The following is a 17,212-nucleotide window of genomic DNA, read 5'->3' on the forward strand; positions in this document are numbered from 1 at the left end:
AAAAATGAGCACTTAACTTTTGCAGTGCAGAGGTAGCCAAACTACAAGGGTTAAGAAAAAGTTTGCCCAGAGTTCTTTAAGAACGCTACTGAAGTAAGTTGTAAGCACAATTGTGTTGGCAGGCACACAAACTTAAATCTATATTGTTTTCTTTATTCACACATGCATACAAGCTGGAGGATTTACATGTGAACTCCGGCATCTAACTGTCATAGGTAGTATGGCACAATGAGGAGGATAGATACCATGGGGAGCGCTTAAAGTTGATGTTTAGATACAACAGAGCTGCCAGAATAACTTTCACTTCATCAGCCTCCGCCCATAATTAAATGAATACTTTAAGGAACTTTCATTTTAATAAGATATCAGCAAATCAGTAATAAATTAAATAAATTAACTTGAGCTCCATGTACAGCTGCAACTAGATATAAGTGTTTAGCCACCAGAAAGAGAATCAAACATCCTGTTTCCTTCACCTAATAAAGGTTGCTGGACAGGAAACAAAACATAAAAAACAGTATACCTGACAACAATCTGAACCTTGTATGTATTTACAAAGAAAACAAATAGCATTCAAATGTGTGATTTTGACAGACTGTACAATGGTTCTAAATGTTTTATGACCAATAAGGTTACTGGTAAAACCAAAATGAACAATATTTAATCTTGAAAATGACATTGTCCAGCAATGGTTATGACAATCTTTAAAGCAGTAAGATTATATCACATATACATTTAAATATGTAATGAAAAGACAGTGCAAGTGACATGAATGTTTCATGCACAGATAGCTTTTGTTTGCTGTTGAGTTAAATAGTATTTCACTTTTTCTGTATTTCTTTATCCCATCGATTTAAAGGACATCTGGATTTACCATGAAGTTTACATTCTCTATTGCCCATGCAATGACTACGCAGCTTACAATCTGTATAGTCAAAGTATTGTTGTTTAAAATTTATTTTGCTATCATAACTATTCCCGGCAGATATCCATATAATCCAAATCACACAGAAACCTGCAGAGCATGGCAATTTCTCAGACACTGGGGTTGATTTACTAACCTTATAAACACACCACGAACATGTATACACCTCTATAGTGTGTTCCCTCCCAGCATGATCTATGGGTGGAATCTAGACACCTTTGTAGTGTGTACACACCCAGCAGGAGTGTTGTGCAAAGCCCTGCATGAATTGCAAGGTGATGTTGTGTAAATTAGCTCTATGTTGTGTTGCTTGCGTTGATGAATGCAGGAATGTAAATGCATGAGCTAACCATTTTTGTCTAAACTGTGAAGCAGCATTATATATGCATCATGTGCATGATTTTTCCATATGTGGCATTAGTGGAAATATGCTTTTAGAGACTTTTTGGTTGATAAATAAGTTTTGCTGTGTAAAAATCACACGCACCTAGTGCGTGCGTGTGTTTAGGTTAGTAAATCACCCCCTCTGTGTTTAAATATTTGCATTGGTTATTGAATTATACATGTGGTTCCTCTAGATAGCCATGCTATTGTTTAGTATGTGTTTTTGTATAGAATTTTGAAAGGAGCAAATAAAAGTATGTAGATTACAGTTGTGCTGATGCTGGATGTCTTTCCGAATCCTGTCTATTAAAAAAAAAACTTCCAGTATTGATATTGGATTCTTTTGCAAAAGTAGCCTGCTTTTTTTGTGTAGATTTTAAAATGTAACTTAAAACAGAAATAAACAAGTTGTTCAGTTGTTCTGCTTCAAGCATATATAATAGTAAGCAATCCATTCAAGCTATAAATTCAATGTATCTGTAAAAAATAAGTCATGGCAACTGGACTTGCTGTATTTTTCTTGAAGACGTTTCACTGGACATCCGACCAGCTTTCTCAATTCAGAGTGACGTCTTCAAGAAAAATACAGCAAATACAGTTGCCGTGACTTATTTTTTACAGATGACCTGGATGAATGAGAACCTTCACAGACATATACATTCAATGGCTGATTTATACAACATTTCTGTGTGTGATGCATGTGACCTCCATACCCACTTAGAAAGCAGGAAGTAAAAAATAGCATGTGCTGTAGCCTGCACATTTACATGGTATATTGAAGTCCTGTTCATTTTAGAATCATTGATCTCCATAGTAATAAGCACTCTGGCCTTATTCACAGTATTGAATACAGCTAACAGTGCCTCAGTTAAGGGGCCTAAATGATAACTGCACTTTGACTGCAGATCCTATCACTGTCAACCCTCAAGGTCTGTGTTTTCAACCTAATGCAATTGTCCCATCAACTAGGACCTTAAAGCCCATTTCCACATTTATTGTGGTAATGTAGAGGTGCATCATGCATACATGGGGACATTTTCATGACTCACATTGCAGGCTTTCTTAATTTTTTATTAACCTTTTATTATGGCCTGAATCCAAGAAATTCAACATTTTCTCCACAGGAAATTCAGTCTAAAGGTGCCCACACACCTTGCGATAATCGTACGATAATCGCGGGAAATCCCGCGATCGTACGATTATCGTAAGGTGTGTGGAAGACGTGCGACCTCTACTACTGTAAGGTTGCACGACTTTTATCTTACGGACATGTTCGAAAACCCGCCGAGAATCGTACGATTTTCAGCGTGTGTGTAGCATGTTCGTAAGATAAAAGCCGGACGGGTCGGTGTGTGCAAGCGCACACTGCCCGTTCGGCATTACGGTCATCGGAAGCCCGCGCCTCAGCGGGGCGGGCTTGCGATGATAGCAAGTACGATCTGCCTGTCCAAGATAGGCAGATCGTACGTTTTTTTAATTACCTTACAACCATCGCAAGACAAAAGTCTTGCGATGGTTGTAAGGTGTGTGCCAAGCCTAACACTGGGGTTGGATTGTAAAGCAGGCTGTAAACAGCTGCCCCCTCCCTGTGACTCATTGTAACATGATCACTAAACACCAACTCTGCCTTTACACCCAATACATTGTGCGGGAGGGGGGTTGCCACTATGAATACTAATGAATAGGGGGAGAGGCACACATTGCTTGCAGAGCACAGAGGCGGCCAATTCCATGAGGATATGAAGAGGGAAGCTAACAAAAAAAGTGCAAGTTTCTGTGTTCAAAAACACCAATTGCCTATGCCTGCTTCATGTACACGCATTGTTGGCATATGTTTTTTATAAATACCTCTGTGGAAATGGGCTTTAAGCTGGCCATACACTTGACAATTTTTTCAATGGTCAATTATCCTATCCACATTAAACAGTGTGGATGGACAAATCTCCTCTGCCGAGCTATTGCATTTTGGACAGCTGGCGCCGACATGGCAAATATTGGTCTTGGAAACACTACCAGTTGCATGAATGGGTTCTCCAGATGCATTTAGATTCAGTTAAGTTAACTAACTTATCTTAAGATAACTAGCACCACCATCCTCAAACATACTGCTGGTGCTTCCTGCCCAACCTGAAACCATGGAGGACATTTATGACTAAATATCATTAAGTAAATTTTCTTTGGGAATTCCAATTTTGTTCCCATAGTGCCCATGATAGCTGATATGAATGCAGAATAAACACATTCATAGTAATAACATATCAATGCCAGTACCACTATGATAAATCCACTGAATAAAAAAACCTACTCAGTATTCACATGCTCAATATACAGAATGTCTGAATTTTTTTCATGCCTATTATAAACACAGTAATATGTTCAAATATATACATAGAAATATATATACAAAGGAATTATGTGCCCTCTACTGTAAACATATGGTTATTCAAAGGCAACAAAGAGTTCCATTGACACATAAAGGCACAAGATTGCAGAACATGATGCTCAGAATAGGGAAATAGCTTCATCTCACAGATTTTACTTCCAGTAGGGAGAATAGTATTGGAAAGCAGTTACTTCTTTGTAGTGGATCTTTAGCCATATACAGTACGTTTCACTATTAGTCAGGTGATATATATATTACTTTCTATTTTCAAAACTTGTTTTAGATTTGCAGGTGTGATATCTCTTCTTTCCAGATATAAACAGCCGATCAAACAAATGATATTTTAAGGGCATTTTTAAAATACCAATGGCACGTCTGTTGGTTGAACTGTTTGGTTTTGGGAATCTTTCATTTCTTGTGTGTTGGCACAATTGTGTTGATCAGCATAATTATGTTTGTATTACTTCATCTGTACAAATAATTAGTTCAGTGTTTTTTAAAAATGTCCATTCCTTCAAAATATATAATAATATACAATCACCAGGAAGTTAATCTCCACAGCAAGAAATGTGCTGCTTTAAATACAGATAACCAAGATATGGGACAATTTGGGCTTGATGACTATTGTTGAACTTCTGAAAAATAGAGAGAAAATAGTGAGAATTTGCTTTCACAAATTGATTGAATTGTTTATTTAGTATATTGGAATGTGCTATCCCAAAAATAGAGTAAAAAAACTAATTTTCGGTAAACCGGCATCAATGAGTAACAACACAAACTAGCATATGCATATAGCACGAGTTGTCAACATATACTTGCCTGTTCCACATGCCTCCCAAAGCAGCTATGAATATATTCGTTTTCATAGCTGGCAAACCACTGGTATGGGTTTGATTTAGAAATAGTTGTTATACAAAGGGCATGTAAAGAGAGGCTGTCACGCAGATTTCAAAATCTTACTCTTAACATATTGTGCTGCATATTATAGATATTCAGAAAGTTAAATCATGTGGAACATTGTGTCCTTAACTTCCTGAGACAGAAATATTTAATGCATTCATTAAATCAACTGTTGGCATAAGCAGAAGTTCCGGTTTTACTGAGCTGTCAACGTCCAGGGCATGAGTTGACTGCTTCAGATGTTCTATAGAGTTCTACATTATTGAGCCACTGCATAGAATGTTCATACCTGTATTAGGGCCTGTGCCGACAGGTTTTTGTTCATGTTAAAACTGCTTATCTCCCCATACAAGCCTATAGAAATGCAAAACCAATTTGAAGCAGGTCAAATGCTTATGTCAATAAATTCAGAATACTCTCATTTGATGCCAATAGCAAAATTAATGTCAATATTGACACAATACCAAAATCCGTCAACACAGGCCCTGAAAGCAGAACTAAAACATTTTCTTACTTAATGCAAACACCCTGTAATTGCAAGTTAAAAATAGTACATGCATGCATACTTGCTAGTTTGCTATTGGCTATTGCAAAGTGAAATAGCCAATACGAATCTAGCTATGCATTCCTATGTTGATTTTTAATTTTATTTATTTTTTCTGATGGCACCCGGCCAATAGAAAGCAGTTGGGCGGAGCTAGCTGTCACTGCTAGCTCTGCCCAATCATTTTCTATTTTATTTTTTACTACTTTTTTAACTGTTTTTCTATTCTGCTCGAATGAAGTAGTTAGGACCTCTTTATGCCTCTGTCTGTGTCCCCACTAGGAAGATTTACTCCTACTGTTTGTCCTGATTTAAGTTTTCACTGGAATAAGAGCAGAGAATGTTTATTCCAATGCTGGTTCCAGTAACAACTATCTAAGATTGGATTTTCGCTCATTTTGGAGAGATTTCTTCACATCCTGTCTCAGCGAGACACAGACAGCAAAAAAAAACCTGGCATTTCTAACATGCATTACTCTATCCAAAACTGTATAAAAACTATATAAAACATTTTGGCTTTAAATACTTTAAGTCATTTATTTATCAAGATTCACACATTTGTACATAAGATTTCATTAGATGTGTGAAATATGGGTAAAGGTTATATGAATATTATCTGAATGTGAAAAAAATTATAAATAGACACTTAAGTATGTAAAATAATACTTGTCAGTAAATGTTTTATGCTTTGATTCATCTGTAGGAATACTTTGCTTACCCTGTGCTGTAGAAGATAGGTTAGATGTTAACTGGCAGGTGTTGCTACAGGAATCCCAGAGTTTTGGGGGAAGTCTTGTTGACTGTCATTCGAACAGCCTGTTCCATCTTCTTTATTTAAAGTTTTCTGAATTAGAGAGACGTTAGAAGTGCAAAATATAAATATCATTAAGTGTATATGAAACCAACAAATCTATCAAAACAGTCTTTACAATTATAAGGTATATTTTTTTCTCCCTGTGATCTGGTGAATGTACCCCTCACTTCTATCTCAGAGACAGAACAAGAAGGAAGAGGAAATCTCTCCAAAGTGAGGGGAAATCCCTCTTAGATAGCTGTCACCACATCTAGCATCCCAATAGAGAGATTTTCCCTCACCTCCTGTTCTTTTGACAGATGTAAAATTTTGGGTTTAACATTACTACCTGTCCTTGGAACAATGGTCACCGGGACAAATATAAAGAGGGAAATTCCCCAGCAGGTACACAGACAGCCCACTGTTCCTTACATTATCTATACCTACAAAAAGGTTTTGACTACAGATATGCTTTAGAGGAAATCTGAATGGAGAGGCATGTTAGGGCAGTCACTACTGACCTCTCCTTCTACAATAGCTTTGAATCGTGAGGGTTATTCACAAAGCTGCCGACGGCAGCCAAGTGAATAACCGACCCGCTGTTCGGCTATTCACTTCAGGCTTGTATGGCTAAAATCAGCCGTACATCGGCTTGCTTCGGCTGGCTTCGGTTCGGCCGAACATGCTTTGCATGTTCGGCTGAGCCGATGTGCAGAAGGAGTTTGACTCAGCCGATCCAACATCTGGTTCGGCTGAGCCTGCCTCCGGCAGGCTACTCGCTGTTGTTCGGCTTATTCTCATATGGGCCGACCGGTGGTGAGTGAATAGCGGCATTCGGGTCAGCTATTCTGCTCGGTACCTCCGTGGTACCCAGCAGAATAGCAAAGCAGTGCACAAAGTTGAAAAAAAAATTAGCAAACATTTTTTTAAAAAGGTAAATAAAATAAAGATTTTTAAAAATATGTATAGATAATTGAATAAAAAAGTAATAAAATAAAAATAAAGAGCAAGAAGAAAAACAAAAAGAAAGATAATTAAAAAAAGAAAAAAATTAAAAATAAGACAGAAACAATTGGGCGGAGCTAGCAGTGATAGCTAGTTCCTCCCAACTGTTTCCTATTTGCCAGGACCTGCTAGAGTCTTCTAGCAGGTCCCGTCCAATGAATAACAACTGGGCGGAGCCAGCCGTGACATCACGGCCAGCTCTGCCAAGTTGTCATTGTTTAAGGACAGTTCAGCAACCCCAGGTAACCTGGGAATGCTGATCTGTCATTGCAACTGGGCACAGCCAGCCATGAGCTAATGGCTGGCTCCGCCCAGCTGCCATTTGCGAGGCTTGCTTCCGCTTAGGATATGCCTTCGGCTCAACTGAGCTGCTCGGTCAGCTTCGGGAGCTGTACGGGCTACAGTGAATAGCCCGTACAGCAGCCCTTTGGTTCTACTGAACCAAATGGCTCCGGCGGCCGAGGCTAGCTGAAGGATCAGCCGCAGCTACGGCTGATCCTTCGGCTGGCTTTGAGAATAACCCTCTGTGACTTCACATCACTGATTTGCATGCTTGTTCCAGATTAGTGACTCTGTTAGAAATGAAGCCAGAGACAGCCAGTCATTTTCAAAATAAGAAAAAAAACATTGTCCAATGCTTCATGGGCCACCTCCTTGGCTGTTGGATGCCAAAACTGGAGAGGGGCTCATCTAAACACCGAGGAGTGTTTTTAAATCAATGAGAAAAGAGCCTGTGGAACACTGTAGAATACCTCCATAAGTAGAACTTAATTGTTCCAGGCAACAAGATAAAATCCCACCTGGGACCTCCTCCGCTACACATTTCACCCAAAATCAAGCTTACTCATAGTGGTTTCTATGATTAAAGGAGAATTATGAGGCGAGTGATTTTCACTCAGCCTCATAACCTGAGCCGACCTGTGACAATTAAACTGTCACAGGTCGGCTCAATAGATCGGGAAGTGAGCGAACACATACCGTCGCTTACTCACTTCTCGATCTATCCCTGCAGAGAGCTGTGACTGTCACTCACGGCTCCCTGTAGGGATTCCTCCCCTCCCCTGTCCGATGCTCCAGCGCTGACTGGCGGTACGGACGGGGGAGGGGGCGGGCACAGCTGGCTCTGCCTCTGGATAGGCAGAGCCAACTGTCAATCCCGCAGCTGTGTGGATCTCGACAGCAATGTCGGGATCCGTCCCGGCTGCGGCGTCTCAGTATACCTCGCGGTATACTGAGCTTTGGTTCACGGGAGAACGCTAGTTTGTGTTCTCCCGTGACCCTTAGGAGAACTATGGGGAAAAGCTCTGACCCCATAATTCTCCTTTAAGTCTAATTATGGGAGAAAGGCATCAGAGCAGGAGGTCCAGGTGGGGTTTTGTGGTGTTGTTTCAAATATGTGTCCTGCCATTTCTTTTATCCTTGATTTCCAAAAGAAGGTCAGCAATGGCAGCCTTCATATTGCTCTCAGTACAAGTTTTCTGTTGTAAGAAAAATATGTATACTATTGCTGACCTAGAATAATCATTCATGAAGCAAAGTTAGAACTCCTGTTTTTCTTACATGTTCAGCATCAGTGACTAAGAAAGAAATGCAATATTTAGGTCAGCAGGAAAGCCAGGCAACAAGCTTTTTTCAGAAGGAGAGTTTTGCAGTGGACGCCCACATATGTCTCTCAGCACAGATTTCCTGTGAATGTATTCATTTAATGCACTTGAAATGTCAAAAACAATTCATTTAATGTTTCTTGTAGTTATTTACCTTTTCTTCATTTTTTGCATACTTAAATTTTTTCTCCTTGTAGTAGTTCCGTTTGGGAAGTACATGCAATAACATTAGGTCACATACAACAGTTGCCTGAAAACAAAAGAAGCAGCGAGTCACTCAGTGTGAACACAAAATTAAAAGCTTTAAAAATATACTAGATGTGAAAATGTTTCAGTTAGACCAAAAAATGAAATTTCTGCTCTCTCGAGTTTGAACAACTTTCTCCTGCAGAATGTATGTTCAAACAGGTAATATGATGCATTTTAAAAACGGCCTGTCAAAATATTCTACATTGCTGAGGAGCACTTAAGCTGCACTCCTGCACTAAATCACTATACATTTATTTCCAAGAACTTTCTCTGTTTTTTTAGTTTTCTCCCTGATGATGGGCCTGATTTTGAATGCTGATCAACTTCAAAATATTTTTTTTACGTGATTTATGGATGTTAACATGAATTCATATTATTTTGGATTTTATATCAGTATTTTGAAAGAGTGCTACTGAGATACAAAATAATATTAACAATTTGCAGACTTTGCTATGACCCCCCCCAAAAATTCAAACACTTGGGAGTACCTTGTATTCTCAGGGCTTCCTCCCATATCATATCCCTTTCTCTACTTAGTATTATTTTACTTAGGGGTCTATTCACAAAACTGTTGTAGGCAGCCGAGTGAATAACCGACCCGAAGTGAAGTGAGCCGAACGCTGTTCGGCTATTTACTTCAGGCTTGTACGGCTGATTTCAGCCGTACACCGACTAAAATCAGTCGTACATTGGCTTGCTGCGGCTGGCTTCGGGTCAGCCAAACATGCATAGCATGTTCGGCCGACCCGAAGTGCAGAAGTAGTTCGACTCAGCCGATCCAACATCTGGATTGGCTGAGCCGAACCTCCGGCAGGCTACTCACTGCACTTTTTTAATTTTTTCTTACTGAGGGCGGCCAGCAGCCCCATGTCAGAAAAACAGTTCGCAAGGAAAGGTTTACACTGCTCGATTGAGCAGAGTGAACCTTTCCGGGAGAAAGTGTTTTTCTCCTGGGAGGCCGGGAGCCGTATTAGACTCCCAGAGCATCCGGGAGAGTAATGACAGCTCAGCATCCCTGGTTACCAGGTAACCAGGGACTCCATCTGTCATTACACACTGAGAACCCGGAGAGGCCGTTGTGATATCATAGCGGCTCCGCCGTGTTCTCAGTGTGTAATGACAGATAGCATCCCTGGTTACCTGGTAACCAGGGACGCCTGATCTTTCTGCAAGTGGCCGGAGCCAGCCGTGAGATGACGGCTGGCTCCGCCCAGCTGTCAGAAGCAGGCTGTCGGCCAGAAGCTGTCGGCCAGCTTCGGCTTTCACCTTGGCTCAGTCGAGCCGAAGCAAATGCCTTTGGCTCGACTGAGCCGCTCGGCCAACTTCGGGAGCTGTACGGGCTATAGTGAATAGCCAGTACAGCAGACCTTCGGTTCTACTGAACCGAAGGGGTCCTGGGGCCGAAGCTAGCCGAAGGATCAGCCGAAGCTACGGCTAGATCCTTTGGCAGCTTAGTGAATAGACCCCTTAGAGTTTTTTTGCCAAAAAATAAATAAAAATATGTACATTTTTTTAACCTTTTTTCTCGCTCTCTTTTAAAATTGTACAAAAAAAAACAACACAATTTTTAATTTCTTTTGAAAATAACTTCCCTGTACCAGAAAATTAACACAGGTCAAACGATATATTTATTAATTTTTTTTTCAAAAAAATAGTTTTTTGTCCCACAAATTCTTATATGTATTATTTCAATATTATAATTAATGACAAAGTTTTTTCCAATTTAATAGCCCCATAGCTAACTATTAAAAAATTAATACTGGGTATAAATACATAATGGTTATATAGGTACAGTAGTTGAAGTGGTTTTAGTTGTATGGTGTCCCTTGAAACAGTGTTATAATAGTCAACAATGTACCGCTGCATTGTTGTTGTTTTTTAGGTCCTCCGAGGCAAGACAGTGTCTGTGTCACATTTGCCAAAATGTAATGAATACATGCTGGATGGTCAGCATGCTTTTTCAACCTTCCTTATGAGTATGAAATGCTTTCTAACCAAAGCAACAGAAATGATCACTGCCACAGCAGCAGGCATCCACCAAAGCAGCAGGAATGATCACTGTCACAGCAGCGGGCATCCACTACTGACATGATGAGGCTACGCAAATGTAAATATTTCATTTTATGTCACAGGTAGAAACAGATCTGTTCTATATGACAAGTTGGAAATGTCTACATGTGGTTTGCTACTTATATACAATACTACATTTTGCCACATGAGGTCACAGTGAATTGCTGTATTAAAATTCAGAATATCAAGAGGCGTACATGTAGAGAGGTAAGGAAAAAAGCAGGGACTTTGAAACTTCTTCTCTGGTTTATAAAAGTAAATAAAGAATAACAAGAACAATAATATGGATGTTTTAACTTACCACTCCAAAAATACCAATTCCTGAACCTATTGTTGTCATTGTTGGGATTATATTAAATTTTCCTCCCTGAAATGAACATAAAAATGTTGTAATGTAAATTACAGGACATTTGAGTTATGGACATTTTCAGAAATGTATCTGTGGATGGGACAGTTCAATACCCTCAAAACAATGTATATAATGACATATTTTGTGCAGTGAATTTGATGAGAAATGTTTTGTCACGATAACAGTACTATGACTTATATTACTAAACAATAGTATTCACAACCACTTGGATATAGCTAACCCAGTTTAACACTAGACTACAGAGAACCACTGTTTTTTTGTAGTCCATCATATTAAAGTAGAACTGAAGCCAAAACTTTTCTAGTTTTGGATAGAGTAAGGGATGGTCATAAGTCCTGTCAGTGTTTATTGCCATCTGTGTCCTTTTAGGGAGATTTCCCTTCATTTTCTGCCCGATAGTTACAACAGGAAGTGAGAGGAAAATCCATGTTGGTCAGCAGTGGCACCAGAACTAGTGTCCCATAGAAAGATTTCCTCTCTATTCTTCTTTTGATGACAACCCAAAATTTGGGATTTTATTTTCCTTTCAGTGAAAGCAGTCACCAGGACAAATAGAGAGGGTGAATCTCCCAAACGAGGACAGCAATAAAAACCAGACTTCGGTGCTAATTCCTCTCCCCTCTATCCAAAACTAAAAAAAAAAGTTTCACTTTACATTTAATAGTCTATTAAAAGCTGATATTTATAAGAACTTAGACAAGAAAGTATTACTGGAATTGTTCATCAATACCGTTTGATGATTAATTATAATATTTACTCAACTAAACAAACCCTAGTTAAACAGATCTAAGAAGACATGTTCGGCAGCAGTCCACTCAGAAGACAGTGACTGGTTAGCTCTTGCAATGTTTTTACATAGGGTAGTGTACAAGACCCACTGACTGGCTTTTGGAAAAGATGGACAGGCACAGGATTAGCATCCATAAAAGCATGGTGGGAGCTTGTCAGATGTCTTGAAGAACTGAAAATAATTCAAACCTGCGAATTTAAAAAACTTTGCAAATATCCACACTTATGGCCTTATTTATAAAGCAGTGAATGTGACATTAACCAAACCTTCACTGCAGGTGAATCTTCCTGGAAGTTTTTAATTGCAGCAATTGATTTATCTACAGTGAATGTTTGGTAAATGTTACGTTCCCTGCTTTATAAATATGCCCTTTAGTGAACTAGCAGGATGCAGTTTGAACCCTGATTCCTGCAAAATAGTGTATTAATTAAAAAACAATTTATATATAGCATGCACATAAATAACTAGTGAAAATGGCATGTAAAGCATGTTAGAAATGTAGCTCAAAAGAGCCCAGTATTCCCATATGTCCTTAAAAAAGATAATGTGGGAATATATGGGTATTTGTGTACTGGGGTAAGCTCACATTTTGCATTTGAGCCCTAGGGGATTTTGATGCGCCACTCATACATTTTATTCAGATATATGCATAATTTGACGTCTCAGGAATCTACAAAAGATGACTGTTTTAAGGGATGATTTATTTGATTTATCTCTCTAAGTAACATTTGCACCTCCATCATGAACCTCAGTTTTGTTCATATCTGCCAAATGTACAGACATCATAAAATGTAACAAGATAGAAGGTGAGGAAGTGAACAGAAACAACTGCAGCAATATTTGAAGTACCGTGTCACTGATTCAAAGTCTTCTATGTAAACTGTTAAATATAATAAATTACAGAACTAAATATTTTACTAAAATAAAGTCATTATTTTCATAGCCGAGCATTAATAGTAACATTTAATAAAAATTCAATTTACATTAGTAAAATTGTAATTTACTAAGATATATTATATAGCTGTGCTTTGTTATTTTTTTGAACATCTCAAAACTAACCCTTCAATGTAAAATATAGTAAAATGTATGAACTTTGCTCCAAAGATAAGTAGGCTCCATTGGATGGAAAGGATAAAGTGACACTATGGTCATTACATCTGTAGAGATGGCCAGAGTGTACCTTTTGATCCAAATGTCTATAAGCTATCTGTATTACATTCTGATATGTATAATTTATTTAGGTAATGTATAATATATTTACGCATGACATACTCCTTATAATTTTAATAACTGTAATTATCACAACAGTAATAACTAAAACTAACATTACCTCTCCATTTACCAAGATGTCAAAGCGAATACCAAAGACCTTGAATAATGTTCTTTTCTTTACATCATTATCTTTGTAGTACCTTGCATGCCTTTAAGAGAAAACGGGGAAAAAAAACCTGAAAAATCACCCATAACATTGCATTTTGAGGTCAACCAAAGGTAAAATTTTTATAGAAAGAGGACAAATAAACACAACTATTAGCATCATCAAGTGACTTAGTGGTCAGCACTTCTGCTGTGCAGCACAGTGGCTAAATGGTTAGCTGCCTTGCAGCACTGGGGTGCTTGGTTTGATCCCAGCCAGGACACTGCCTACATGGAGTTTGCATGTTCTACCTGTGCTTGTGTGGATTTCCCTCAGATTCTTCAGTTTCTTTCCATACTTGAAAGACATGCTCTTAGGTTAATTGGCTCCTGTCTAAATTGGCTCTCGTATGTATGCATGTGAGATAGGGACCTTAGATTGTAAGCTCCTTGAGGGCAGGGACTGATGTAAATGTACAGTATGCAAAGCGCTGCATAAATTCCTGGTGCTATGTAAATGGCTATAATAACAAAACAAAAAAAATAATTTAATAAATGAAACTAAGGGGTCTATTCACAAAGCTGCCGAGGGCAGCCGAGTGAATGACCGATCAGAAGTGAAGTGAGCCGAACACTGTTCGGCTATTCACTTCAGGCTGGTACGGCTGATTTCAGCCGTATATCGGCTGAAATCAGCCGTACATCGGCTTGCTTCGCGTGGCTTCGGGTCAGCCGAACATGCTCAGCATGTTCGGCTGACCCGAAGTGCAGAAGGAGTTATGTGAATAGACCCCTAAGTTTGGGGGGAGAGAGAAAACCAAAAACTGCTGTGTTAATGTTAGTGATGGACTGCAGCATATGTGTCATACCTGTAGTTCCACATTAAAACTTAAAGTACAACTGCATAATTAATTATCGCTTTTGCAGCAATTTGTTTTATGTTGCCATATTCAGCTCCTGCTTGCCAATGTACACATGTACAGATTAGCGCTGTTTGTCCTATAATAATAAACACATGACATACCTGAAGTTAAAGCCCTGTGAGGCTGAGTTCTCATCATTGAGTCCATGGAAGCTATATGTGGGTTTACAGTATTTCAGTGGCCAATCCAGATCACAAATCCAGTCGATTATAATGCTAATCGTCCCTCCCTACAAAACAGGACATTATTGAAATTGTTAATACATGATAAGTTACAGGAATTTATAGTGTGTACATATACTGTGTAACAAAATATAAGAGCACGGTATGCTTGGAAATGTTGCTAATATCTTCACTTAAAGGAGAATCTTTGACATTTGAATTTCACTTAGCATCTGTTCTATGAACAACGTAGTGCTCTGAGTACTGTGCCTATTGTTGGATATGTGTTTAGATGAAGCACTGAGATCTTGAGGAAATGCTGAATTAAGTTTTACTTGCTTATAAGAACATTACATCAGAATATAGCATTATATAGCATACAGAGAGAACTTCCTGTATATATCATAGATACGCATGAACATACAGAATAACATTGCAATACAGTGCCATCTACAGCTCAAAAGACATAATATATGCTGTTGTATTTCCAACACTCCTTCTCAACAGCATATGCGTTACTATATGACATTTAGCTTCTCTCGAAGGAAACAGTGATGATACTTTGGCACTGGCTTGGTGAGTGCATCTACAGTAATTTCTTCTGATGAGCAATATTGAATGTCGATAATGGCTTGCTCCTGACTGTCCCTAAGCAGATGATACTTTACATCGATATGCTTGGTTCTAGGGTTGACTCTTTCTTCTGATTGTGTCAGCTTTATACATCCCTGGTTATCTTAAAAAATTGGGATGGGGTTTGACATGTCTATACCCATGTCCGTTAAAAGCTGCCAAATCCATAATGCTTTTTGGCAAGTGTGTGATGCTGCTATGTATTCAGCTTCAGTTGAGGAAAGTGAAACGCTTGTTTTCTTTCTGCTAGACCAGTGGTCCCCAACCCCCGGTCCGCGGATCAAATGGTACCGGGCCGCACAGTCTCAGTGCGGTCCGGTCCTGCAATATGGGGCAGTGAGAGAAAGTGTTTCTCTCCCGGGCTGCCGGGAGCCGCTAGTCGACCCCTAGCAAATCGTCATTCGACCCCCGACGGGGTCGCGACCCACACGTTGAGAACCGCTGACCTAGAGGAATCCCACGCAAGCACAGGGAGGACATGCAAACTCCTTGCAGAAAATGTCCTGACCAGGATTTGAAACAGGGACCCTAAGTGCTGCAAGGCAGAAGGCAAGGCAAGGCAGAGCACAATGCCACAGTGACTCATGTTCCCTAGCTCTTTAATTTCAACGTTTTGTTTTAGTTTGTCTATTATTTGACTATAGTCCCCTTCTTGTTCAAAACAGGCTATAATGTCATCAATGTAAATTAGGATGTACAGTATACCCATCTGTCTTCTCGATTCCTGGAATCCCTCTTTCGTGAGTAATTCATCCACTTTCTCATGCCACATTCTTGCAGATTGCTTGAGCTATAGGTTGTGGAATTAATGCAATACCAAAGGGTTCACTTAAAAAAAGTTCTGCCAAGTGTATAGCTGTGCGGATGCCTTATACACAATAAACGCCTTGTTGCTGAATTCCCAAGAGACATGATAACCTTTCCTCCTGAAGGTCTTTCTCTGTTCTGAGGATAAAAAAATACTTTTGCTAATTTTGAATGGGCTTAAATTCCACTTTATGCAAGAAAAAAAGAGGTTCTGCTCTACTTTTCAAGATGCTGTACACTACAACATACAGAGCATTTGCATCTGTGCATAGCACATAGCTGCAGTACAGAATCAAGAGGGTTGTCCATAGTAACCAATCAGCTTCTCTCCTCAGTTTGTTCAGATGAGCTTTGAAAATGAAAGATAGAAGCTGATTGGCTGCCATGCTTATCTGCTCCAGATGCTGCCTGCTCCAGTTTTAATAAATTCCTCCCTTATTATGTGGAGGGTGCAATAAACAATGATACGCCAACACACATACAGTGTGATGATCTGCATTGCACAGCACACATTTTATTGTAAATGAGCCTTAGAATAGTATTAGTAATTATTTCTGCTAATGACTCTTTCCTTGCACACATTTTGTAGCTGCTGTTATCACCAAATGTTTAAATGCACAAATACAAGTCACATCGCTATGTTGATTTCAGTGTTTTCTTTATACCTATTTTATTTTCCATGCAATCTAGATTTGCCTTTTAAAATCACGGAGGTGCCTTAATATGCCTTATCTACTCATACCTTATAGGCTATGTCACGGAAATTCTGTCCTGTTTGCTCCACGATATATCCAAGTCGAAAAACGGGACAAAGTGGGTCTGTATCTTTATGGTAGACACATTTCTTCAGATAATCACTGGTTACTGATTCCACTAAATTCTGTCTGAAAAGTAAAATAAACCAAGAAAAAAAAATCACAAACAAACACACTTTTTGATGGTGGGAAGCACATACATTTTAGTAACGCTGCATTGTTTTTCATTCTGATTGTTAGCTATAACAACCATTTGCCTAATTGACAAGCAAATGCATCCATATAGTAGCCAACTACACAGGTCATTTAAAACAGGGCTTCTTAATGTGTGAGTCGCAACCCCATAGGGGGTCAGGCAAGTGAATGGGGGGGATCGCAACTAAAAATCCGAATCCCAAGCTAGGGCCCCCAGCAGGGGGATACGGCCAGTACTTATGTGAGGGGGCACGGTGGCCAGGGGGGCCCGGGCTCCAAGCAATAATTTTTTATTATAGATTACTACGTACAGTTAATCCCGGGGGGGAGGAGGGTTTGGGTGTTGTTGGTGATACAGACATCGA

At 39.3% G+C, this 17,212-nt stretch overlaps 1 protein-coding gene across 1 annotated transcript in view; it reads right to left on the reverse strand.

Moving 5' to 3' along the window:
- Positions 1-5,881: 5,881 nt before the first annotated feature.
- Positions 5,882-17,212, reverse strand: part of P2RX1 (purinergic receptor P2X 1) — a 54,434-nt gene continuing 43,103 nt past the window's right edge. The window contains exons 7-12 of the mRNA XM_018553370.1: positions 16,640-16,781; positions 14,398-14,525; positions 13,348-13,438; positions 11,159-11,224; positions 8,693-8,788; positions 5,882-5,980 (exon numbers count right to left, since the gene is read on the reverse strand). Coding sequence (XP_018408872.1) covers positions 5,882-5,980; positions 8,693-8,788; positions 11,159-11,224; positions 13,348-13,438; positions 14,398-14,525; positions 16,640-16,781 — 622 coding nt within the window. The remainder of the gene's footprint in view (positions 5,981-8,692; positions 8,789-11,158; positions 11,225-13,347; positions 13,439-14,397; positions 14,526-16,639; positions 16,782-17,212) is intronic.

Source organism: Nanorana parkeri, unplaced genomic scaffold (assembly GCF_000935625.1).
Source record: "Nanorana parkeri isolate BGI_ZX_2015 unplaced genomic scaffold, ASM93562v1 scaffold118, whole genome shotgun sequence".
NCBI lineage: Eukaryota > Metazoa > Chordata > Amphibia > Anura > Dicroglossidae > Nanorana > Nanorana parkeri.